The 23,123-nt window shown below is 35.3% G+C and overlaps 7 protein-coding genes and 1 non-coding gene across 11 annotated transcripts; 4 read left to right on the plus strand and 4 right to left on the minus strand.

Annotated features, from left to right (window-relative positions):
* The first annotated feature begins 10 nt into the window (after positions 1-10).
* On the plus strand, positions 11-1,753 carry AT3G11250 (Ribosomal protein L10 family protein). Its single transcript, NM_111960.4, has 5 exons — positions 11-389; positions 483-551; positions 665-763; positions 861-1,253; positions 1,353-1,753. The coding sequence occupies exons 1-5, from the start codon at positions 135-137 to the stop codon at positions 1,506-1,508; spliced, it is 972 nt and encodes a 323-aa protein (NP_187734.1). The 5' UTR covers positions 11-134; the 3' UTR covers positions 1,509-1,753.
* A 4,208-nt stretch (positions 1,754-5,961) lies between these two features.
* On the plus strand, positions 5,962-7,122 carry WOX5 (WUSCHEL related homeobox 5). The gene is made up of 2 exons (NM_111961.4): positions 5,962-6,591; positions 6,701-7,122. Exons 1-2 carry the CDS (start codon positions 6,288-6,290, stop codon positions 6,943-6,945), a joined length of 549 nt encoding a protein of 182 aa, NP_187735.2. The 5' UTR covers positions 5,962-6,287; the 3' UTR covers positions 6,946-7,122.
* A 360-nt stretch (positions 7,123-7,482) lies between these two features.
* Positions 7,483-10,406, plus strand: MEE34 (Mov34/MPN/PAD-1 family protein). Of its 2 annotated transcripts, none has more exons than NM_001202930.1 (10): positions 7,483-7,857; positions 8,248-8,340; positions 8,421-8,502; positions 8,682-8,769; positions 8,911-8,986; positions 9,143-9,201; positions 9,341-9,463; positions 9,590-9,647; positions 9,740-9,825; positions 9,928-10,247. In NM_001202930.1, the coding sequence occupies exons 1-10, from the start codon at positions 7,671-7,673 to the stop codon at positions 9,997-9,999; spliced, it is 924 nt and encodes a 307-aa protein (NP_001189859.1). In that variant the 5' UTR covers positions 7,483-7,670; the 3' UTR covers positions 10,000-10,247. The 2 variants fall into 2 exon arrangements, with proteins under 2 accessions (NP_001189859.1, NP_187736.1); NM_111962.5 differs by having other exon boundaries at positions 7,504-7,857; positions 8,682-8,778; positions 9,928-10,406.
* A 1,482-nt stretch (positions 10,407-11,888) lies between these two features.
* On the minus strand, positions 11,889-13,676 carry AT3G11280 (Duplicated homeodomain-like superfamily protein). 2 transcript variants are annotated; one of them, NM_111963.3, is made up of 3 exons: positions 13,304-13,676; positions 12,672-13,077; positions 11,893-12,546 (listed from the first exon to the last, which is right to left on the minus strand). In NM_111963.3, the coding sequence occupies exons 2-3, from the start codon at positions 13,073-13,075 to the stop codon at positions 12,159-12,161; spliced, it is 792 nt and encodes a 263-aa protein (NP_187737.1). In that variant the 5' UTR covers positions 13,076-13,077; positions 13,304-13,676; the 3' UTR covers positions 11,893-12,158. The 2 variants fall into 2 exon arrangements, with proteins under 2 accessions (NP_850558.1, NP_187737.1); NM_180227.4 differs by having other exon boundaries at positions 11,889-12,546; positions 12,672-13,640.
* A 151-nt stretch (positions 13,677-13,827) lies between these two features.
* AT3G11285 lies at positions 13,828-13,900 on the plus strand. Its single transcript has one exon. It is a non-coding gene; the product is annotated as a tRNA-Arg (tRNA).
* A 342-nt stretch (positions 13,901-14,242) lies between these two features.
* Positions 14,243-16,586, minus strand: AT3G11290 (Myb/SANT-like DNA-binding domain protein). 2 transcript variants are annotated; one of them, NM_111964.3, is made up of 4 exons: positions 16,378-16,586; positions 15,693-15,986; positions 15,114-15,617; positions 14,243-15,041 (listed from the first exon to the last, which is right to left on the minus strand). In NM_111964.3, the coding sequence occupies exons 2-4, from the start codon at positions 15,975-15,977 to the stop codon at positions 14,448-14,450; spliced, it is 1,383 nt and encodes a 460-aa protein (NP_566390.1). In that variant the 5' UTR covers positions 15,978-15,986; positions 16,378-16,586; the 3' UTR covers positions 14,243-14,447. The 2 variants fall into 2 exon arrangements, with proteins under 2 accessions (NP_566390.1, NP_001326900.1); NM_001337923.1 differs by having other exon boundaries at positions 15,693-16,586.
* Positions 16,587-18,028: 1,442 nt separating this feature from the next.
* Positions 18,029-19,155, minus strand: AT3G11300 (uncharacterized protein; the record flags this gene model as incomplete). The annotated part of the gene is made up of 5 exons (NM_148708.1): positions 18,029-18,189; positions 18,271-18,357; positions 18,553-18,730; positions 18,867-18,983; positions 19,072-19,155. 5 exons carry the CDS (start codon positions 19,153-19,155, stop codon positions 18,029-18,031), a joined length of 627 nt encoding a protein of 208 aa, NP_683550.1.
* Positions 19,156-21,217: 2,062 nt separating this feature from the next.
* AT3G11310 (Myb/SANT-like DNA-binding domain protein) lies at positions 21,218-23,015 on the minus strand (the record flags this gene model as incomplete). The annotated part of the gene is made up of 3 exons (NM_111965.1): positions 21,218-22,009; positions 22,102-22,638; positions 22,725-23,015. 3 exons carry the CDS (start codon positions 23,013-23,015, stop codon positions 21,218-21,220), a joined length of 1,620 nt encoding a protein of 539 aa, NP_187739.1.
* Between the last annotated feature and the right edge of the window lie 108 nt (positions 23,016-23,123).

The raw sequence follows: 23,123 nt of genomic DNA on the forward strand, positions 1-23,123 counted from the left end.
TAATCAAAACAAACACGAACCGTTAGATTTAGATCGCCGCAAAAACCCTAACTTCCTTCATCATCTTTCCCAAACACTCTCCGAAACAGAGAACATTTTGAGTTTTTATCTAAAGCTAAATCCTTTGAGCAACAATGGTGAAGGCAACAAAAGCAGAGAAGAAGATAGCGTATGACACAAAACTATGTCAGCTTATCGACGAATACACTCAGATCTTAGTCGTTGCGGCGGACAACGTCGGATCGACTCAGCTTCAGAACATCAGGAAAGGTCTTCGTGGAGACTCAGTGGTTCTCATGGGTAAGAACACTATGATGAAACGTTCCGTTAGAATCCACTCCGAGAACTCTGGAAACACTGCAATTTTGAATCTGCTTCCCCTCCTTCAGGTTAATCTCAGCTTCTTCGAAAATGTTGAGACTTTCTATACGCTGGAGACTTGAGATTGTAAATTTGCGATTTTTCTGTGTTTGTTTGATTAGGGAAACGTTGGTTTGATCTTCACTAAAGGTGATCTCAAGGAAGTGAGCGAGGAGGTTGCCAAATACAAGGTTGATTAGTCTGTGTAGCTGATCTATATCAACTTGTGTATTGGATTCTGTAAAATGTTGATACTTTCTCAATGTGGTTGGATTGAAATGGAAGTCTTTTATGATATGAACAGGTTGGTGCTCCTGCTCGTGTGGGTTTAGTTGCTCCTATTGATGTGGTTGTTCAACCTGGCAACACTGGTCTTGACCCATCTCAAACATCGTTCTTCCAGGTTTGGTTAATAAAGCATTGTAATGCTCGATTGTTTGTTTGTTTGAATACAAAATGTAAAGTTGTTGAAACATGAATGTGTTGTTTGGAATGTTTAGGTGCTTAACATTCCCACTAAGATTAACAAGGGTACTGTTGAAATTATCACCCCTGTGGAGCTTATCAAGCAAGGTGACAAGGTTGGGTCTTCTGAGGCTGCCCTTCTAGCTAAGCTTGGCATTAGGCCTTTCTCGTATGGTCTAGTTGTTCAGTCGGTTTATGATAATGGATCAGTCTTCAGTCCAGAGGTTCTTGATCTTACTGAAGATCAACTTGTTGAAAAGTTTGCTTCTGGTATCTCTATGGTCACTTCCTTGGCTCTAGCTGTTTCTTACCCTACCCTTGCGGCTGCACCGCATATGTTCATCAATGCCTACAAGAATGCTTTAGCTATTGCTGTTGCTACTGACTACACTTTCCCTCAAGCAGAGAAGGTCAAGGAATTCTTAAAGGTTAGTCATTAAATTGTACATCTTCTTCTTATGTGGTTTTTGAAACTTGTAGTATTGTTCGTGTTAATGTTAACTCTTTGGTGTAAATTTGAAATGCAGGATCCCAGCAAGTTTGTTGTTGCTGCAGCGGCAGTGTCTGCGGATGCAGGTGGTGGTAGTGCTCAAGCTGGAGCTGCAGCTAAGGTAGAGGAGAAGAAAGAAGAATCAGACGAAGAAGACTATGAGGGTGGTTTCGGTTTGTTTGACGAAGAGTAGGTTTTGTCTATAAGGTTTTACCTTTTTTTGTGGTGGCTTATAGTTATAATCTAAGTGTTGCTTCGTTTGTAGTAAGGCTGATCTCAAATGTTTTTGGTTTCAAGACAATTCAGATTTTATGTTTGGAAAGACTTTTATCTACCAACTTCAAAAGAAATGTTAGTTTTTTTCTTTATACCTGAACAAAATTTATTGACTAAAATATTAGCCAACGTTACAACTTACAACTGTCAACTATATGAGTTTAACTTAATCAGAGACGTTGACAAAAAAAAAAAAAAAAAACTTAATCAGAGACCAAATTATTTTGGTTATATGGTAGCGAACTAGGAATTGTATGTGCTTATAACATAATGGCTTTTGCTCGATAACTCTATTTATGAAGGATTGGAGTATATGTCACTGACTCTTCATTAGAATACACACGGCTACTAGGATATTATGATTTAGATAGACTATAAAACAAAAATTCTTAATTTGTTGATTTTAGCTTGTGTTTAATTTTAAAGAAAACAATGTCACATTTCAAATATGCTTGCCAAAAATTAGTCGATAGATCCACAAGTTGATCTCTATAAGATCAAGAACCTCGGGGATGAAGACCGAGCTATTATTGTATTTTAAAAGTATTTTGATGCAGAAGAAGGTATAAGGTATTACACTTTTCCATTGAGCAATTAAAAGTTTACGTTTCTTTGTTCTTATGCTTTCCTTCGTAGTAGGCTCTTTGCCCTAAGATCTCACGCGTGCCCTAATTTCATGCCATGAATCCATCCTGGTTTCCTACTTTTCTGTTTCATTTTAATCCTAATTTATGTTGGATCAATATTTGATAAATATAAATCGGGCATTTCTAAATTTGTTACATACGTAAAACACTGTTGACAGGTTTTGCTGAATAGCTAGCTGGTTCTGTATGGTTAAAGAACTAGAAAAGAGTGGAATTAAGATCGTTAAGAAAAAGCTAAGGTTTTAGAGTTTAACTATGAAATATGTATGTATAGATTATGCATTTTCGTTTTTGGAGGCTATCATCACACGTCTAAAATTAGTCCATGTGTTGTTAGAGCTGTCAAATTTTAGTTATTGACAACACTACTATACATGGTATTTTCTGGAAAAATGTATATAAAAAAAAAACACTTTTTAAAGTGAAGCTTTTTATTCCACTTACGTATGTTAAAGTGCTTAGAAAAAGATAGGAAATTGTACTGGACATACAGAGAAGACAAAGGACAAAGAAGACCAATACATGTCGCTACTTTTTACAAATCTCTAAACCTTAAATTCTTCCCCATGTATGCTTGTGAACAATTAATAATTTGAATTTAGATATAATTCTTCAATTGCCTTTCAAAATCATTATTCAGCAAATTAAGTAATTCTTCATGTTAATAGTAATCGTTGACATCCAAATTTGGATATATATTGATAATTTAAACTACCAAATATTCCAATGAACTAGTTCATATCGTTTGCTAAATAATGTTTTCTATATGCAATTTCGTGATATACTACAAGGTTATATTTCAAAGTTTCTAGAAGCAAACCTTTAAAATCAAATCAAATATGAAAATTACTTAGGAAAAAGTTACACGCTTGACATGAATACAGTTTCTTTTTAAGATTTGGTATTAGTTGAACCTTTTGATGAGAGTAATGGAAAAAATATGGAACCCATTAAAAAAAGAAGTTAGATAATACTACAAAATTCCTACCACAAAAGAAAAGAAGAAGATAATACTACAACATTGACCTAGTAGTTAGAGCCACCATACCCAAACTGTTGTCGTATCAAATCTTTAGTAATTGTACTATTCTAATGATCGATTCAAATATTATAATATAGAGATTATAGATAATTGTATAGATATTGTACGTTAAAAGAAATATGTATATATTACATGGAACATCATAGGGAATTGAATGTTAGTGGACATTACGATGTGAGACCGCCTTCAACTTTTTTGACTACGATAAGAACACAATTCTCGCTGTCTGAGAAGTCTATATACAAATGAAACAACTCCAATGTTATCTGTATATAATCAATAAATCATCTTGCAAAATTTGATCGTCGTACTTATATATTAATTACTAAATAGCCAAACAAAGCTTAAGTTTTGACCATCTTAAAACACTATTATTGATGAAGCGCGAAACGCTATAATCATTAAAGACGCCAAACTCAAAGTTTCTTTTCTCCCTTAGGTTTGCAACTTTGCATCTGTGTAATTTTAAATTTAACTACAAATACATATTAAAGTAATCATATATGAACTTAAGAACTATACTTTCTCAAACTAATGTGTCGTTATGTTTTTGATAGTTGTTCTTTCTTATAAATATACTAGCTCAACTTTTTGTTCGAAAAGTTGTCTCAGCAGTTACTTAAATCAAGAGTGTTGTCCATTAAGGCTAGACAACGTCCATAGGTGTTTATAGAAAGAAAAAAAACCTTCCATAGGTTTCCATTGCATTAACACAAACGGGTTGATTGATTGCTCTCTCGCTAATTTTTTTTAATACTAATAGTCATCATAAACTTAAAATTAGAAACCAAGGTTGCTTTTTGAGGTTCCCAAAACTTGGAACCCGGACTTGTGTAAAAAGAAAGAAAAAAACAACCCAAAAAACTATGCAAAGTAGTGAATGTTGTATAAAAGCATATATCACAACAACAAAAAAGAATATTGCAAAAAAACAAAGTATATGATATGTTTGGGGGCATCCAATACGAGAGTTTTGATATCTCAAATCCACGACATGCTATCTTTAACTTTTTAATGTACAACTCACAACTGTTTTATCATCCAGTACCAGTAATTGATGACTAATTGGGTGCTGGGTGCATGCCACTTTTTTCTATATATCTAACAAATCTAAGTCATAAAGTTTCTCTAAACCGAATTAAATCCAAAAATCTACTTATTTAGTTAGACTCGAGAGTAGGTAATGAGATATTCTGTAAGAAATTTGTAATTAAACAAAGATGTTATGTAAATTAACTGGGATGATTCCAAGTAACATAAGCCACGTGAACTTTGACTTTGACACCGAATTGATCAATTTTAAAAACAAGATGCAGTTTATATGCGAGAGAGACAAAGATATTTGTAAGTACTGTTATGTTGTCTAGTGAAGAGTACTTTGTTTATAAAAACAATGTTTGGTTTTATTCACATTGTCATTTTATTATTTGGACCATTTTCGTCTTGCTTAGCATCCCGTGCATGTCTCATCTAAATCCTCACTATTAAGACATTTTAACGCACACTACATGAATATTATAAGTTTTTCCTTTCTATTTCTGCTGGTGTCATACGTACTGTTCATATAGACATCAATAAGTTTCTTGTACAAACAACTAGACTATGCAAAATTATAAGAGCTGGATTGTATATTGTTAAAACTGAGGCATGTATGAGTTGTACGCTTAAAAGTGAAATATTTTTTCGGTCGCAGGTTATATACTAGAATGCAGTTAGATTTTAACTAAGAAATAAATTTTTGACCAAAGCATTTACAGTATAATGCATGATTTATGTTACTATTGCTGCTGTCTCATTTTCAGATTTCAAAAATCAGATCTAATTGACGTGATAGCATATAGAGGCTAGTAAAACACTATGAGTTTATACTTTTATTGATGGTTAAAATTATTTTTACATCTTGCAGTCATCTTTCAACCATTCTTCATTCTAGAAGGAGTTCTTGGTGACTTAATAAATGGCTTTTTACAAATATTTTGGTGTAGGACTTATATTATACATGTGTGTGGCGAACCTTCTGGTTCTATCTATTAAATGCCTTTTCTTTTTGTAGTTTTTTATGATTCAGAATTCAGATATTTGATTTTGTAATATTATATTTTCTTATAAAAGAGAATAAAATTTCAAATTTCCTGTCTACACTTGCCGACCAACGTTCCTCAAGTGTCACATCTTCTGTGCAAGAGAGACAAAACTACAATCTGTTCACACAATGTCATGATGTTTATAATTAATCTTATCATCTTCATTCATATCAAACTAATATCGGCCATCCATCCGTCTCAATAATGTAATTGCATACAATCTTTGTTTAGGACTTGCTAGCTATTTCAACTTATTATTGATTACAGATTAGATCTACAATTTGTAAAGAACTTCTAACTTCAAAACAAATACAAAAAAAAGAAAGTGAATGTAAAATTTCTAGTGTCATAATTTGGAATAGTTGAAGCATTGAAGTTACAATATCGAACGTTAAAATATTGACACTAGATAGTACATTACCACCAAGGCTTTCTGATTATTCTTATCATGTTATATGAATAGTAAGAAATTACGTAGAACGCAATTTAAGTGTGTGCGAGTCACCACAAATTAAAGGAGAACAAATTCAATGTTTCAATCGCTGGTTCCGATATACAACTTATGCATGCCATGGCATGAATGCGAGATCCAATTATATACTAATATATACACACAAAAACATATGTAAATATAGATGGAACAGAAGCCTAGATAGGTTAGGATAAAGAAAACGATCAAATCTGCAAAGATCAGTCTCTCCCAAATCCCCAAAAAAAACAAAGCATGCATTTCGTAATAAACAACTCATCATAAAACGACACATAACTCGAAAACCTCTCCTCCCGACATTTCATCAATTCATTTCTCTTTTTATTTTCGAAAAGATGAAAACTTAATAAATTATTATGAACAATCTTACTATATATATGGATATATACACAGGCCCTAAAACGTAAAACAGTTGAGGACTTTACATCTGAACATGTCTTTCTCCGTGAAAGGTCGAAGCTTACGTGGCAACAATAACGGAGGAACGGGGACGAAGTGCGGGAGATGGAATCCAACGGTGGAGCAGTTGAAGATATTGACTGATCTGTTTCGAGCCGGTCTTAGAACTCCAACAACTGATCAGATTCAGAAGATCTCTACGGAGCTCAGTTTCTACGGCAAGATAGAGAGCAAGAATGTTTTCTATTGGTTTCAGAATCATAAGGCTAGGGAGAGGCAGAAACGTCGTAAAATCTCCATTGATTTTGATCATCATCATCATCAACCATCAACTAGAGGTAGTCTCTTTATATATATATATATATATATATATATATATAATTATATATCATTATTGTTTTATATGATATTTCTATATATTTAATGGATAATAGTGTGTTATTATAGATGTTTTTGAAATAAGCGAAGAAGATTGTCAAGAGGAAGAGAAGGTGATAGAGACATTACAACTCTTTCCGGTGAATTCATTTGAAGACTCCAACTCCAAGGTGGACAAAATGAGAGCTAGAGGCAATAACCAGTACCGTGAATATATTCGAGAGACCACCACGACGTCGTTTTCTCCATACTCATCATGTGGAGCTGAAATGGAACATCCACCGCCATTAGATCTTCGATTAAGCTTTCTTTAAGTCATTGACCACAATAACAAAAGAAAAAAAACAGATGCTTTAGCCTTTAAAATGTTGTTGTATTTTGAATTATGACATATTATCCGATGCATGGTTTATGAGATATTTTCCAATGCATGGTTTATCAAAAAGTTGTCTCATTTTGTTTGATATAAGAATCTATGTTATGGAATGCGTATATGTATATCATCATATAACTAAGGTTGTGATTTGTTAATGTATTTTTCTATATTTTTTAAAAATAATTTAAGAAAGACATCATTAACGAATAGTTCTATTTGCATCACAGAAATACTAGAAATATCAGATAAACTTAAAACTTAAAAGATGTTAAAAAAACAAACTTAAAACTTATCTCTATCAATTTACAAAATTTACATCATCTCGAAATACTTAAGTCTTGATCAACAACCATTAGACCAAAAAACTTGCACAATCTTATCAGAATAAAACCAACTCTTTTAAACGAACAGATTAATATCCTTAATATTATTTTACCCAGACCCATTGTCTTTTAGGCCCATATAATTGGGCTTTATAATACAGAGAAGGCCCAAACTTTGGTTAAACCCATAGTGCCTAGAGAAGATTAATTAAAGGGGTTTTCCTGGAGAAGAAGCAAACTCAAGTTCCGTCGGAGATAAAACGGAATCAAAAGTTGAGGTTTTGATCATTCCCGGAGAAAGAAATTTAGAATTACTCAAGCGAATTTGATTAACCCAACAATGGATGTTATAAAGACGCAACAAATATCGGCAAGGACAATCGAGAAAGTGATCGTTCACCCACTTGTCTTGCTTAGTATCGTCGACCATTACAATCGTGTAGCCAAGGACACGAGCAAGCGCGTCGTCGGCGTTTTGCTCGGAAGTAGCTCTCGTGGTACTGTTGACGTCACCAACAGCTACGCAGGTGCCTTGATTTTACTTTTTCCTTTCTCTTTGTTCTCTTCGATCTCACAGATCTCTGAAAGTTTGTTAAGCTCTTGCTAATCTCATAATTCAATATGTTTAGTGTTCTTGTCTGAAAATTTACTTAAGTTTAGTTTTTTTTAGCTTTTGGGTTGCAAAATTGTCTTACTTTTAAAATCGTTGTGTGATACTTGGATTCAGTCAAACTTGGTCCTAGTGGCCTAATTCCATATTGGAGTGATGAGTATAATATGGTGGTTGAGTTAATTTCTTAGAGAATGAAACAGATTTCATTTGATTTTGCACAGTACATTACACTGTGAGCATGTTCATAAGTGCGTTGTTGTTACTTGCACATCACTTGTTTGACTTTTTGTTTGTGGTTTTACAGTGCCTTTTGAGGAGGATGACAAAGACACAAGCATATGGTTTCTTGATCACAACTACCACGAGTCGATGTTTCACATGTTCAAGAGAATTAATGGTATTGCTCGGGAAATATAATGCTTAAGAGTATATATGTGGAAAGCCTCTTTTTTGACTGATTTTCATATTTGCTTTCAGCTAAGGAGCATATTGTGGGTTGGTACAGCACAGGTCCTAAACTTCGAGAGAATGATTTGGATGTTCACGCTTTATTCAATGGGTAAGACCAAAATCAGTCTAAAATATGAGATATGATGGTCTAATCTAATATATGGTTTGGTGGTCTGTTTAAGTTATATATGTACAAACGTTTTAAAGCATTCACAATCTATCTCTCCTCTCTTGCTAGACCTTATTTCTGTATTACTTCGGTTTTAATCTTAGTTTCTGGTGTTGCAGCTACGTTCCAAATCCAGTGTTGGTCATTATTGATGTCCAACCTAAAGAACTTGGAATCCCCACAAAAGCATACTATGCGGTTGAGGAGGTGAAAGAGGTAAATACCAGCCAATTTTCTAACCATTTTACTTGCTCGACTGTTAAGTTGCATCTGACATACTTGATTTACTTTCTGCATTAGTTATATCCATATATCTAATTGCCTTGATCCGAACTTCTCTCTCTGCAGAATGCTACCCAGAAAAGCCAACAGGTTTTTGTACACGTGCCTACAGAAATTGCAGCTCATGAAGTTGAGGAAATTGGTATGTCTACATGGGGAAACAAATCCTTTGATAGTTTGATTTCCTTATTTCAGAGCATAAGAATGATGAGGGAATTTTTTTTTTTGTAAATGCTTCCGAGGAAACTCAATGGAGTCCTTCTTGCTTCGCTTACGCCAGTTGGTTGGTCTTGAACAGGTGTGGAACATTTGCTCAGGGATGTAAAAGACACAACCATCAGTACCTTGGCAACTGAGGTTATTTTCTTCACACATAACTTAAACATTTCATCATCAAGCTTCTTAATGTTTATTCAAATCATGATTGTTGCTCTCAAAACAAAATGTGAGGAACATATATTGAGGAAACTGAAATTATTTGTGAACTGTATTTCAGGTCACTGCGAAACTTACTGCTCTGAAGGGATTGGATGCACGACTTCGGGAGATCCGGACTTACCTTGACCTTGTAATCGAAGGAAAACTCCCATTAAACCATGAAATCTTATACCATCTTCAGGTAACACTTTTAATTGTAGTTGACTAGTAGAATCAAACTGGTTTTCGTGTTTGTTTTTTTCTCAGTATCCGTGACTGCTAGTAAGGATTATTCAGCTAAATTGAATACTCTTTTGCAAATCTGTAGGACGTATTCAACTTGCTTCCTAACTTGAACGTCAACGAGTTGGTTAAAGCCTTTGCAGGTTTGCTTTTTCTTCCTTGAAGTTTTATGTTCGCACAGGGTTTCTCTCATTTGAACTCTTTTTTTTTTCCTAACTTTATTCATTTTGTACAGTAAAAACAAATGACATGATGCTCGTAATCTACCTTTCTTCGCTTATCCGAAGTGTAATCGCCCTCCACAGTTTGATCAACAACAAGGTAAGATAGACCATCATCTCTCTATTTCTCTCTAGTAGGTGATTGATTTGAATTTGCTCTATGCAAAATTTGTTTTGTTAATCTGTGGATGCTATGTTTCAGTTGTTGAATAAGGAACATGAAAAAGCAGAGGACTCAAAGCCTGTTGACATACCCTTAATCACTGAGAGTTAAATGCAGCCAAATTTCGAGCTTTGGGAAGATATTTAATCGGATGTTACTCTGTCATTTGCTGCATGTGAAGAGGGTCTGTAGGGGAACAAAACGGGTTTGGTCTCGTTCCGATGATCTTCTATTACTGTTGTTTCTACAATGGTTGTTATTAGTATGTCGTTTCTGTCTCCAAAGATTCTTTTTTCATCGATTTTTATTTCTAGTTTCCCTAATTCTGATCTTCAAGGCAATCAAGTCATAGAAGATAACACTTACCATAGTTTAAAATTTAGAAAATCACTAAATTAGATTCGTATACATCGGATGTGTAGAGATCTAGTCCGGGGTTATAAAAATGTTATCAAAACAAAGTGTGTGAACGTGTGTTCACATTGATAGAGGAATAAAGGAAGAAGATTTTGTCATGAAAATTGAAAACTAGAAAAATAAAAGATATATTGAAGGGCCGCCAAAAAAAATAAAGAGGTGTTGAAGGCAAATAAAGGTCACACTAGTGGCGTAAGCTTCGTGAAAAGGATATGATGATAAGCGGAAATTTTGAAATTATGAAATCATGAACGTGCTTTGTTACGCATTATGCTTTTAAGCCTACTTTCGAAGAACATTTTCTTTCTTCTTGATAACAAAATGAACAAAGATTATAAATTAAGTTTTGTCGTTTACATAAAATATGTTCATGATTAGGAAGGATTTAGCCTTAAGTCGCAAAGCTTCTCGACGTTTCTCCTTCTTATTTTATTGTTCAATCTTCTTTATGATGTTTGTACTCACGGTATATGTCGGTATCGTAATAATACATGCAACTTTTGATGATGAATTATTTGACATATTTAAATACATCAGTTTTACAAAGAATTATCACAATTATCATTTTATAATTGTTATTCAACAATTTTCTAGAATATGTCCTTATAACTTTGCTATGGAAAAGATGTAACAATTGTACGTAATTTCACTTTAAATTTTGCATCCTGTTGTTCTCAAAGTTATCAGCATCGCAAATCTTAGTCATAAAATAGTGTATACTGTATAGTATATAGTAATGCACGTATGACGTAAGAACATTGAATGTTTTTTGATATTGGTACATCAGTGTAAGGCATGTAGATCCCATCGAAGCGACCAGATCGAAAGTGACAAAATAACAAAAGGGTGGCAAAAGAAATAAAGCCATAAAGTTGCAAGAAAGGAAAAACTACTTTGTTTTCTTTATCCGAAATAGGACTCGCAAATTGCAGTAGCATATGTCACAATTGATGATCAAGATTCATCTAATACATATAGAATAAGATATGGAAATCTATTAAATCCGATTTCTTTGAATATGAACTATGATAAAACTATTGCTTGATTAAGTGTAGCCTTTGGTCCAACTTTGCATATGAACTGTGATAAATAATATTTCAAAGTTGTTTCAATATAAATTTATCAAAGTTATTTCAAGTTGCATAATTCAAATGTGAGCAGTGTTTAGATTGGGGCACCAAATGATTAAAAAATAAAATAAACATTTCATTCATATATGTTTTTTATACAAATGACACCATTATACGTAATTCTAAATACGTTAATATATATATGAGTCAGGAGGTTGGTGTAATAGATGAGAAGAATGAGGTTCTTTGGTCAGAAGTGGAAAGCAGACTCAGCCTCTATTTTATACTCAAATCAATTCTTCATACCTTCCACCAAAACTTTACTCAATATTTAAAACTATACTATAGCCATCTTCTTAAATAAATCTAACCCAAAACATGTTTCACAAATTTCTCATTTTTGTGTGGTGTTTGATCTCTTTGAGTCTTTTTTTTTTTTTTAATCTCTTTAAGTCTTTATTACAGTATATCTTTATAATTTGCATTTAACACCATAAAATAGATATATTGTGGTAAATTGTTAGGGTTATCAACTTGTCATAAAGCACAAGTACTCTTTTTCACAACTATAAGTCTATAATTTAATCGAAAAGAAAACACAGATTTTTTTTAACATAACAGGTATTTAGTAGACAGAAACACAAAAATACAGAGTAAAAACAAGTTCTTACTTTTAAACCACACAATACATATATAATAAACTTGGTTTTGCTTATATTTCTCTAATTACAGTTTCAAAACTCAGATTCTTAAGAACGCTGAGTTTGGGGATTCTATGTTGCCTTAAGCTCCGGCACTGAAGACATTTTCTCCGGCGAAGTTAATGGCAGCTTCGAATGAAGTTGGTGATGGAGAAAACAGATTTTCTGAAGAGAGATTCTGACCCATAAATATTACTCCCTCCTCCGTATCATCCTTATCGATAAACCCTAAATCAGGGAGAATATCTCTATGATCGGAAAAGGAACGGTTGAGATTGGCATTGAGAAGATTGCCGGTTGTGATGTCATGGATACTTGGCCTGCGTTTGTCCTTGGCTCCGGAGAGCTGTCTCTGGTAATACTTTTGGGCGTGGCTCGCCACTTGCGTTGGCGTCTTTGACACCACGAAGTTTCTCGATATGTTTCTCCAATCTCCTTTACCGTACTTGAGAAGGCCTAACAAGAATCTCCTGCAAGGAACAAGAAACAGAGCATTGAAAACCCTAAGAAAAAAGGGGATGACTTGCGTTGCAAGGAACCTAGGAAGAGTGACTTATATGGAAAGAATTCTGTAGAGATGAAAGAGTGTCTTAACCTGTGTTCTTCCTCTGTCCAAGGGACTCCTTTCTTTCGATCTTGATCAGATCCTCTAGCTCCACTAGGCCGTTTACGACACATGTCCGTGTCAAACCCCAAGGGAGAAGAAGCTGCAGGATAACCAGGAATGGGAACACGTCCTGCTTCAATATCGAAAACGTCTTCTTCAAGCTTACTATATTGCTTCATAACATCAAAAACAGTCTTTCCAGGGATCATGGAAGCAACTTTAAACCAGCGATCAGGCGAGTCTTCAGCGTATATCGCAAGAGCTCGTTCGAACATCTTGTTCTCTTCTTTAGTCCAGCTACCGCTACTCGAGCTGTGTAAGCTCACCATCTCTTGAACAACGAACCGGTGGTCAGAGATAGGTAGGTGAGAGAATGGATGCAGAGTCTCCATACCTAAAAACAAAAAAAGGGAAGAATAAGTTTCAACTACAAACACAGCTCAAAAAAGTCCATTTTCTTGCTCTATGTGTGGAGGAAGCTTAAAAGATAGATTTGTGATATAAGGAAATAATGGAAGCTTTTATATATAAGGTTTAATGATAATATAGTAGGAATCAAAGAAGAAGAAAAACAAAAGGGAAGGAAAAATGAAGAATCGTATACTGAGGGAATCAAGAACCTGATTTGGGTAAGAGATTTGAAGCATATATAAAACCGACCCTCGAATCTGAAAAAAGACTCAAAGCTTTGAAGAATTTATGAGAATCTGCAAAAGTGAGTCGTCGAAGGAAGACAAAAACAGCAAAGCAAAGCCCACTTGAGAGATAGAGAGAGAGGAGAAGACTCAGAAGCTGAAGAAGACCCAGTAAAGAGAGAGAGATAGTGAAGGAAGAGTAATATACAGAGAGAGAAGAGTCACTGTAGATATGGGAACAGAGTGAAGAGAAAGAAAAGGAAAGGTTTCTTTATTTTTGGGAAGATTTGGCGTATTTGGATTGGAGAACAGCGAATGGCACCACTCCACTCGGATTCTTGCGGTTCATTTTTCTCAGAAAGAAAAAAAAAGTTGATTGATCTATTTGATTCTATTATTTAATTCTTTGGAATACGACAAATTTGTTCTATCGCCTTTTTTCTGGTCCACACGGAGACATACTGTATGGTTTTGTTATAAATATAATGTTTTGATAATTACAATCAAAAGCGCCTGTAGCTCAGTGGATAGAGCGTCTGTTTCCTAAGCAGAAGGTCGTAGGTTCGACCCCTACCTGGCGCGATTTATCTCTTTTTATATCTTAATTTTGTCTCCTTAAGGAGGTTGTTTAGGATTAAGTTCTTACCTGGAATTAAGTGATGATTGGTTTTAGTATCTATGCGTCGGTGGAAAATATTTTTAGAAAGTGTGACAGATTCAATAGCTAAAGCTCATTAAATCCCACTATCTCTCCATTTTACTTGTGATGCTCACATAAGTTTTAAATTACTTTCTGCAAACAGAGAAAATCAAATAAAAGTATATCGGTTGTATCAACTAATCAAACTGTACAAGGTTTTTTAACTTAAGTTAATTTTGAAGAAGAGAAGGCTACATAGAGTCATAGACGATAGGATACGAATGCTTTGAAGTTTATTTCTCATCTGCAATAGAGACAAGAGTAATTTCTTGCGACAAAAGTTAACCAGTAACTCTTATAATATTTCGACTGTCATAAAATCTTTCAAGGAACCTAATAATATAACATCTCACACTGTTCAAAAGATAAATCAAGAGTGTTTAGCATAATAAGACATAAGCAGAAGAAGTTTGGGAGAATATGACGATCTTAGGCAGCAATGGTAAGGCCACCAGATCGAAGTCTAAGCAGCCAAGACATTCTCAAACTTGAGTTCTTCAACAGCAAGAAAATCTCTCTGTACTCTTTCTTCACAAACAAATCCAACGCAAACAAGTAAAGATCACTACCTTGCTCAACCTCTTCCATGGAGTCCAAACACTCAATGCATTCCCCAATGGTATACTCGTACTGCCTAACCGATGCACTCACTGGACTCTCCTTCATCAGCTCAGTTTTTAACCTGTGGCATCCCGGAGTTACAATTTCAACATCTTGTAACCGAGACTCTGCAAAACCAACACTGTTAAATCTCCGGTGCTGCGGAGTAGGCTGCTCATCATCGTCATCATTGTCATCTTCATCAGCTCCACCTTCACTACCTGAGACTGGCTCGTTTGTGTAAAGTGTTGATAATGGAGTTGGGTCATGTAGCTGTGGTGATTCGGAATGATGATCAAGCACTCTCCTGCGATAAGAACGGAAATAGGCTTTTCCTGGTTCTATAAGTCCTTTGAAGATGGTTGCTAGTTTATCCGCGTGAGGAAGTTGTTTCCTTCTGAATGGTGCTGCTCTATGATTCTCCTGTTAATCAAAGAACCAATGTTAAGCTGCAAACTTAATCAACTAATATAAAAAGTCGAGTAGCGTTTATACCTTCAAGTAGTTTTTCCAGTCTTCATCAGTAGCACCAAATGTTCGAGAAGTTGCATCCCATTTCATGACAGGAGCACCAATCACTTGACACCAGATCTTCCACGATTTCCTGGTGCAATCCCAATGATTCTTGAGTTGCGGTCTGGTGAAGCTTTTACCGGTATTCTGATTGATAGTCTCAAGGATCATTTTCCAAGTTTCCTTTGGATAATGTGAGTCAGGTCTGTTTCCTTTTAAAGCCTCTTGGAACAACAAATCAACAAACAGCTCATGTGAAGACGGTGACCAGTATCCTTTCGACTGAGGACTCGAGAAATTAGAAGCGCTTTGCGTGTCTTCTTCATCTCCAGTATTATCATTATCTTCATCACGATGCTTGGCTATTCGCTTCCTTTTGCTACCTGAAGTACCTTCATCATCTAAGTTACTATCTTCAAAGATAAGCTCAAGTTTCTCGAGGAACGATGGAGGATTCAACCGATACTGCCCAGCCTCAGGATTCACCTGTCACAAATCCAATCATGAGTTTTATTATAGACTCAAGAAACAACCAAAATCAACACAGAAGATAAATTGTACATGTAAATAGTTGGCCCAGTCTTGATCATTAGCACCAAAAGTGTTAGTCTGAGGATCCCATTGCATATCACTGCATTGAACAAGTCTACACCAAATCTTCCACTGCTTGATCATTGTATCCCAGTGATTCTTAAGCTGGTTTCTGGTGAACCTAGCGCCAGTTCTTTGTAGAAAAGGTTTCAATATATGCTGCGTTCCAGGTTGATTCCCTAACATCTTTTGCTCGACGCATAAGTCCACAAATACTCTGTGGTATTCTGGTTCCCACGCAGCTTTCGGCATCATAACTCTTCACTATACGAATAGATAAGTAAACAACAACAACATAATTGAGAAGTATGTATGGACTAAACACACATTTGTCATCCCACAATTGCTTTTGATTGGAAGCATTACAGGACTTATCAATTCCAAATGCATAGATTCTAACAAATTCATAACCAGGAGACAACAAAAGACGAGAGACCCAGAAAAAAATAAAATAAAGCAAAGATTTTTGCAAGGCAAATTCTGAAAATCTATTAGATCATTCATGTGATGAAAATTAACGCAATTTAGAGTTAAGCTCTGTACACTAGATCGAGTACTATTTGGCCCTAACATTGAAAGAACGAAGAAAAAAACGATTTTGAGATTCGCAATTTGTCTAGATGAAATGGAGAAATCAAAGGTGTGAAATGTTTACCAGAAAAACAGCGGCGAGAGCGATTCTGAGTTGTGTTGTTAAGAGTGTGGCTGAAAAAGCCGGATCGCGATTTTTCTCGCTGTTATCGGATTTTGGCGTTTGTGCCGCTCGAGACGGTGCCTTGTTTTCTCAGATCACTAGGCGTCTCATTTTATACCGGTTATATCCGGTTATCTCTATTGGCAACTTTTTTATTTATTGTGTTGACAGGTTTCAATTTGTGGCAATAAAAGAGAATTTGTCTTCAATTCTATTTAATCATATTGTGTGATTTTAAGTGTTAATTAAGAAGATAGTCAAAATTTTGAGTCTTATTACAGCTTTATTACCATGATTTGTTTTGGTAAGTTTAAGCATGGATTTTTATTTGGGAAAAATGTCGTTTTATACGTGAACTTTCAAAAAGTGGCCATTCAATACGTGAACTTTGAGGTCGGCCAAATAAAACATGATAAAAACGTTGACCGCCATTTAACACAAATCAAAATGTTGACCAGGCCAAAATCCCCGAGACGTTAACTGGCATTAACGGATCCGATAACCGCCGTTAGCAGACGTTAATTATTTCTGTTAATACCGAAAACGACGTCGTTTTACATAAAACGAAACAACAAAATCCCCAATTCGATTTCGAAATCCCTAATTCTATCGTCATCTTCTTCCATCTTCTTTCAAAGCTTCAAAGTAAGAGTCCAGGAACCCTAACGAATCGAGATCCTCTCGACATCCCTTCTTCTCCGAAAGTTTCACATACTGGATTTTGCTCTTGGCGAGCTAGCTAACAATGTCACGACGTTCGGCGGTTCTTAATGGACCTAACTAAAACGCCCAATAAATTTTAAACCCATTAATGTCTATCCCTTTGTGTCGTAAGTCCACGTTTCTCCACCATTCTTTCATCATCATCGTCAAGCAATGTTTATTAATATTATGAGCTACTTCCACAAGACGTCTTTGTTAGTAAAGAAATGGGAAGTCGTGCAGTATGTATACAACGTGTGGCACCACCGTTTTTTGAAGCCTGGCAAGTGAAGAAGATAAAAACAGTTGGTTCCTTTTTTGTGAATACTAGTGTTAAGAGAAGAAGAAGCACTAGTGTGAGATGTAGCAGCATAGCTACATGGGGAAGAAGATGACGATAAAATTAGGGATTTCGAAATTGAATTGGGGATTTTGTTGTTTCATTTTAAATAAAACGACGTCGTTTTCGCTATTAACAGAAATAATTAACGTCTGCTAACGGCGGTTATCGGATCCATTAATGCCAGTTAACGTCTCGGGGATTTTGGCCTGGTCAACATTTTGATTTGTGTTAAATGGCGGTCAACGTTTTTATCATGTTTTATTTGGCCGATCGCAAAGTTTACGTATTGAATGACCACTTTTTGAAAGTTCACGTATAAAACGACATTTTTCCCATTTTTATTTGTATTTGTTACTGTATATTGGTTATTAATTTGGAAAGGATATCTAATAATATCATGATTCATGAACCAAAACCAGAGAAAGTATTTCTCTCTAGGTTAACTATAATGAATTTATATGAGTCATACTTACAAGGAAACCCTAAACATGTGAACTAGTTTGGCATTTCATTGGGCTTCTTATGAGACAATATTTGGGCTTTTAAATTTAATAAAGAGAGAACTAGCTAAACTAAAGCTTCAAAAATCTCCCCGAAAACTATGATTTTCTCGGTATGAGGCGGAGGAAACGGGTAAGGTACACAACGTTTCGGAAGAATGACAATAGTACCCCCAAACCGTTGCTCTAAGCCACGATATATGAGCCTGCCATAGAAAAGCGTTTCGCCTTCCGTTTGACCATATGCGTGAAATGGTAGAGAAAGTTGACTTGTTGTTCAAGAAAACTCCAAAAATCTGTAATACTTACATTGAACTTGTAGCGACGAATGTTCGTCAAATATAGCAGAGAGAGAAGCCACAAGAAGAAGAATTCTAGAACAACTAGCCATTCTATCTCAAGAATAAGCTACTAAATTAAAAATAGATATTCATAATTTAATATCTTATATACACTAGTGAAAACAATTTTAGGGTACTCTCCAACATATTAACTATTACATATGCTGCTCTCGTGTGTAGCCTAGTCCTGTCTTCTGGTTTAACGACTCAACCATCATATTCCAAGTTTCCTTTGGATAATGTGAGTAACCTCTGGTTTTGATAGGTCTGTTTCCTTTTAAAGACTCTTGGAACAACAAATCAACAAGCAGCTCATGTGAAGACGATGACCAATATGCTTTAGACGCGCTTTGCGTATCTTCATCAGGATGATTGCATCTTCGCTTCTTTTTGCTGCCGGAAGTACCTTCAAAGATAAACTCTAGGTCCTGAGAAACGATGGAGGATTCAACCGATACTGCTTAGCCTATGGATTCACCTGTGACAAATCCAATCAAGTTTTATTACGTATAGCCTTTTAAAAAACCACCAAAATCAACACTAAACATAAACCATTCTTTGTACCTGTAAATAGTTGGCCCAGTCTCGAATACTGGCACCAAACGTCTTTGTCTGAGGATCCCATTTCATATGTGATATGACTGCATTGAACAAGTCTACACCATATCTTCCACTGCCTGACTATTTTATCCCAATGATTCTTAAGCTGGATTTTCGTGAGCATCGTGCCCGTCTTTTGTTGAAAAGGTTTCAATATATGCTGCAATACAGGTTTGTTTCCCAACATCTTTTGCTCCTTGCATAAGTCCACAAACACTTTGTGGTGTTCATGTCCCCACATGGATTTCGTCATCATAAATATTTCCTATATATGTATAGATAAGTAAAGACGACAACAACAAAAAAACGTAAGTTCTTATTAAAGGCTCTAATTGGTAACACCATTAAAAAGCGGGGGAAATAAATATAAAAAAAGTCTGAATCTATGATTGGTTAAAATTAATCTCTTACTGGATCACGAAATTGTTTTGTCAATCTATGATTCCAAGGGGTGTCTAAACACAGCTTTAAACAATTATAACCAAATCTATACAAAATATACATCCAAACTTGTCTCGAAAATTTAATGTCATGGCTAAATCTAGAACTAGGCTTAAAACTCATGAAACAACCACCATAAACCATTGCAATTTGTTTTGATTAGAAAAAAAAAAAAATCATTTCATAGCAAATGTACTTGGGACAATTTTCACAAACGTAAGCATACAAAAACATCCCAGGAGACCACATAAGTTATAACAAGTGATTTTTGAAAGGCAAATTCTGAAAAAAAAATCAACTAGATCGAGTGCTCATCCATGTGATGAACATTTATGCAATCTAGAGTTGAGTTATTTACACTAGATCGAGTGTTCTGTTATCACCTGAACATGAATAAAAACGATTTTCTGAATAGCTATTTGTCTAATTGAGAAATCGAAATAGTGTCTAAGTAAGTGTAAACAGACCTCTAGTAAAGAGCGATTGTGATTATTATTTGTTTTCTCATATTATTGTGATTTGTTTTCTCAGGTTACTAGAGATCTAGGTCCCATTTTATATTGGATAGAGCATGTATGGGAAACTTTTCTATTGTGTAAGACCACTTTCAATTAGTTGCAAGAAAAAGATGATTTATCTTCCTATCATATCATATTGTGATTTTTGAAGGTTAATTAGTCACAATACATATTTTAGTTAGGTTAATTACATGAATTTTTATCATTATTTGGTATACAATTAAGTTTATTTGCTCGCAAAATTTGACTATTTTAAATTAGATCATAAACTATTATATGTGCAAAAAGTGAAAAAAAAACAACTGATTTTTGTATATTACGTACACGTTATTAATTAGTTTCAATGCTATGAAATTTTTATATAGCGAAAAAAATTTACGTTTGAAATTTGAAAATAAATTGTTGTTTTTATATGGCATATTATCTCATTAGGTTAACTATTATGAGTTTTATGAGTTTTTTTACTACGTTTACGTGTTACATTGATTTTTCTTTAATTAGGTATACAAATGAATTTGCGCGCTTAACTATTATGTGCTTTGTTTCAAATCAGAGTGAAGAGAGAATCAAAGCTCCGAAACCCTTACTTCTCATACATTATGAATCATATACTTGCAAGAAAACCCTAAACATATGAGCCAGTTGGCAGTACATTGGGCTTCTTGTGAGACAATATATGGGCTTCTTATGAATGCTTTAATAAAGAGATGAGTTAAATGATCCAGTAACTAGCTAACTAGAACTTCAAAATCTCACCGAAAACGATGATTTTCTTTTCTAGGTAAGAGGCCGACCAAACGGGTAAGGGTAAGGTACACCACGTTTCGGAATAATTACAATAGTACTCCGAACCGTCTCTCTAAGGCACGAGATATGAGCTTGCTATAGAAGCGTTCCTAGTTTGCCCGTGAGCGTAAAATTGTAGACAAAGGTTACTTGTTGTTCAAGAAACTCCAAAAATCTGTAACACTTACATTATATTGAACTTGTCGCGACGAATCTTCGTCTCAATAAAATATAGCAGAGAGAGAAGCACGAAAAGAAGATTTCTAGAACAAGAAGTAGCCACTCTATCTCTAGTGATCAAGTCATAAGCTAACAGTTTAATATCTTACACTATTGAAATGAATTTTAGGGTACTCTCCAACAAATTCAATATTGCCTAGCTATATGTAAATATAAAATAAAGGATTTTCCTAAAAAGATAGTTAAGAAAAAATATAGAAAAGAGTTTTCCATAAAACCAATAAACATAAAATCCCAATAAACACATAAATTGTTTTCTTCAAAAAATAAATAAAAAGTTTTAAGCATAATTATAAGACACAATCATAAGTTTAGGAGAATAATAGGATCTTAGGCAGCCATGGTAGAGCCACCGGATAGGCGTCTAAGCAGCCAAGACATTCTCAAAGTTGAGGTCTCCAACAATAAGAACATCTCTCTGCACTCTTTGTTCATAAACAAATCCAACGCAAGCATGTAAAGTTCACTACCTTTCTCAACCTCTTCCATGGCGTTCAAACACTTCATGCATTCTCCAATGGTATATTCGTACTCCTTAACCAATGCATTTGATGTAATCTTCTCCACCAGCTCAATATTGATCCTTTCACATGGCGCAGGAGTTACAGTTTCCACATCTTGTGACTCTTCAACACCAACACCGTTAAATGCCCAGTGATGCGGAGTAGGCTCATGATTGTCATTATCATCAGCTATACCTTCAATTCCTGCGACTGGTTTGTTGATGTCGAGTTCTGATGATGGAGCTCGGTCATGTGGTGATTCGACAAGATGATTCAACACTATGTAGTGGTCATCATCAGCTCCACCTTCACTTCCTGTGACTGGCTCGTTTAGGTCGATTTCTGATGATGAAGCTGGGTCATGTGGTGATTCGAAGTGATGATCCATCACTATGTGGTGGTCATCATCAGCTCCACCTTCACTTCCTGGGACAGACTCGTTAATGTTGAGTGCTGATGAAGGAGCTGGGTGTTGTGGTGCTTCGGAATGATGATTCACTCTCTTGCGATAAGGACGCAAAGCGGTCTTTCCAGGTTCTACATGTCCTTTGAAGATGATTGCTAGTTTATCAGCGTGAGGAATATGTTTCAATCTGAATTGTTCAGCTCTCTTATTTTCCTATAAGACAAAACAAAGAAAACATATTCAATGTTATTCCCAAGCTGCAAAATTATACCAATTGATAAAAACATTGAATACGTTTTTTTAACCTTGGAGTAGTTTTCCCAGTCCTCCGACGTAGCGCCAAAGGTTTTGGTGTTGGCATCCCACTTCAACAGCGGAGAGCCAACAGCTTGACACCAGCGCCTCCAAGCATCCCTGGTAATATTCCAGTGGTTTTTGAGCTGCTTTCTTGTGTAGCGTAGTCCTGTCTTCTGGTTGAACGACTCAACCATCATATTCCAAGTTTCCTTTGCATAGTATCCGTTACGTCTGGCTGGCTTAGGTCTGTTTTCTTTTAAAGACTCTGTGAACAACAAATCCACAAAAATCTCATGTGAAGACGATGACCAATATGCTTTATACCGCGGAATAGTGATATCATCATCTCCAGTGTAATTATCATCATCTCCAGTGTCATTATCTTCATCTCCAGTATCATTATCTGCATCAGGAATTCGCTTTCTTTTGCCACATGATGTACCTTCTTCATCACCTAAGTCAGTACCTTCAAAGATCATCTTTAGGTCCTTGAGAAACGGTGGAGGACTCGACCTAAACCGATACTGCTTAGCCTTAGGATTCACCTGTGACAAATCCAATCAAGTTTTACTAATTATATAGCCTTTAAACAAACAACCAATATTAACACAACATAAACCATTCTTTGTACCCTAAAATAGTTGGTCCAGACTTCAGTACTCGCACCAAACTTCTTTGTCTGGGGATCCCATTTCATCTCACTGCATTCAACAAGTCTACACCACGCCCTCCACAGTCTCAACATGGTATCCCAATGATTCTTAAGCTGGTCTCTGGTGAACCTAGCGCCAGTGTTTTGTACAAAAGATTCCCATATACGGTTCAATCCAGGTAATCGAAATCCCAACATCTTTTGCTCAACGCATAAATCCACAAATACTTTGTGTAGTTCAGGTTCCCACATGACTTTCTCTCTCGTCATTGTAACTCCTTCCTATATGTATAGATAAGTAAAAACAACGACAACAACAACAACAAAACATCTGAATGCATTGATTCTAACTAATTGATTGCAAATAACTAAATCGTG

Source organism: Arabidopsis thaliana, chromosome 3 (assembly GCF_000001735.4).
Source record: "Arabidopsis thaliana chromosome 3, partial sequence".
In the NCBI taxonomy this organism is placed as follows: Eukaryota; Viridiplantae; Streptophyta; class Magnoliopsida; order Brassicales; family Brassicaceae; genus Arabidopsis; species Arabidopsis thaliana.

Bases quoted from the DNA above. Each gene is read 5' to 3' on its own strand.
- AT3G11250 (NM_111960.4), top strand. From the start codon at position 135: ATGGTGAAGGCAACAAAAGCAGAGAAGAAGATAGCGTATGACACAAAA. The intron at 390-482 runs GTTAATCTCAGC...TTGTTTGATTAG, and splicing joins ATCTGCTTCCCCTCCTTCAG to GGAAACGTTGGTTTGATCTT. The intron at 764-860 runs GTTTGGTTAATA...TGGAATGTTTAG, and splicing joins CTCAAACATCGTTCTTCCAG to GTGCTTAACATTCCCACTAA.
- AT3G11280 (NM_180227.4), bottom strand. From the start codon at position 13,075: ATGGAGACTCTGCATCCATTCTCTCACCTACCTATCTCTGACCACCGG. The intron at 12,547-12,671 runs GTTAAGACACTC...TGTTCCTTGCAG, and splicing joins TGGACAGAGGAAGAACACAG to GAGATTCTTGTTAGGCCTTC.
- AT3G11290 (NM_111964.3), bottom strand. From the start codon at position 15,977: ATGATGCCGAAAGCTGCGTGGGAACCAGAATACCACAGAGTATTTGTG. The intron at 15,618-15,692 runs GTACAATTTATC...GATTTGTGACAG, and splicing joins ACTGGGCCAACTATTTACAT to GTGAATCCTGAGGCTGGGCA. The intron at 15,042-15,113 runs GTATAAACGCTA...TTTGATTAACAG, and splicing joins ACTGGAAAAACTACTTGAAG to GAGAATCATAGAGCAGCACC.
- WOX5 (NM_111961.4), top strand. From the start codon at position 6,288: ATGTCTTTCTCCGTGAAAGGTCGAAGCTTACGTGGCAACAATAACGGA. The intron at 6,592-6,700 runs GTAGTCTCTTTA...GTGTTATTATAG, and splicing joins TCATCAACCATCAACTAGAG to ATGTTTTTGAAATAAGCGAA.
- MEE34 (NM_111962.5), top strand. From the start codon at position 7,671: ATGGATGTTATAAAGACGCAACAAATATCGGCAAGGACAATCGAGAAA. The intron at 9,464-9,589 runs GTAACACTTTTA...GCAAATCTGTAG, and splicing joins AAATCTTATACCATCTTCAG to GACGTATTCAACTTGCTTCC. The intron at 9,826-9,927 runs GTAAGATAGACC...GCTATGTTTCAG, and splicing joins ACAGTTTGATCAACAACAAG to TTGTTGAATAAGGAACATGA.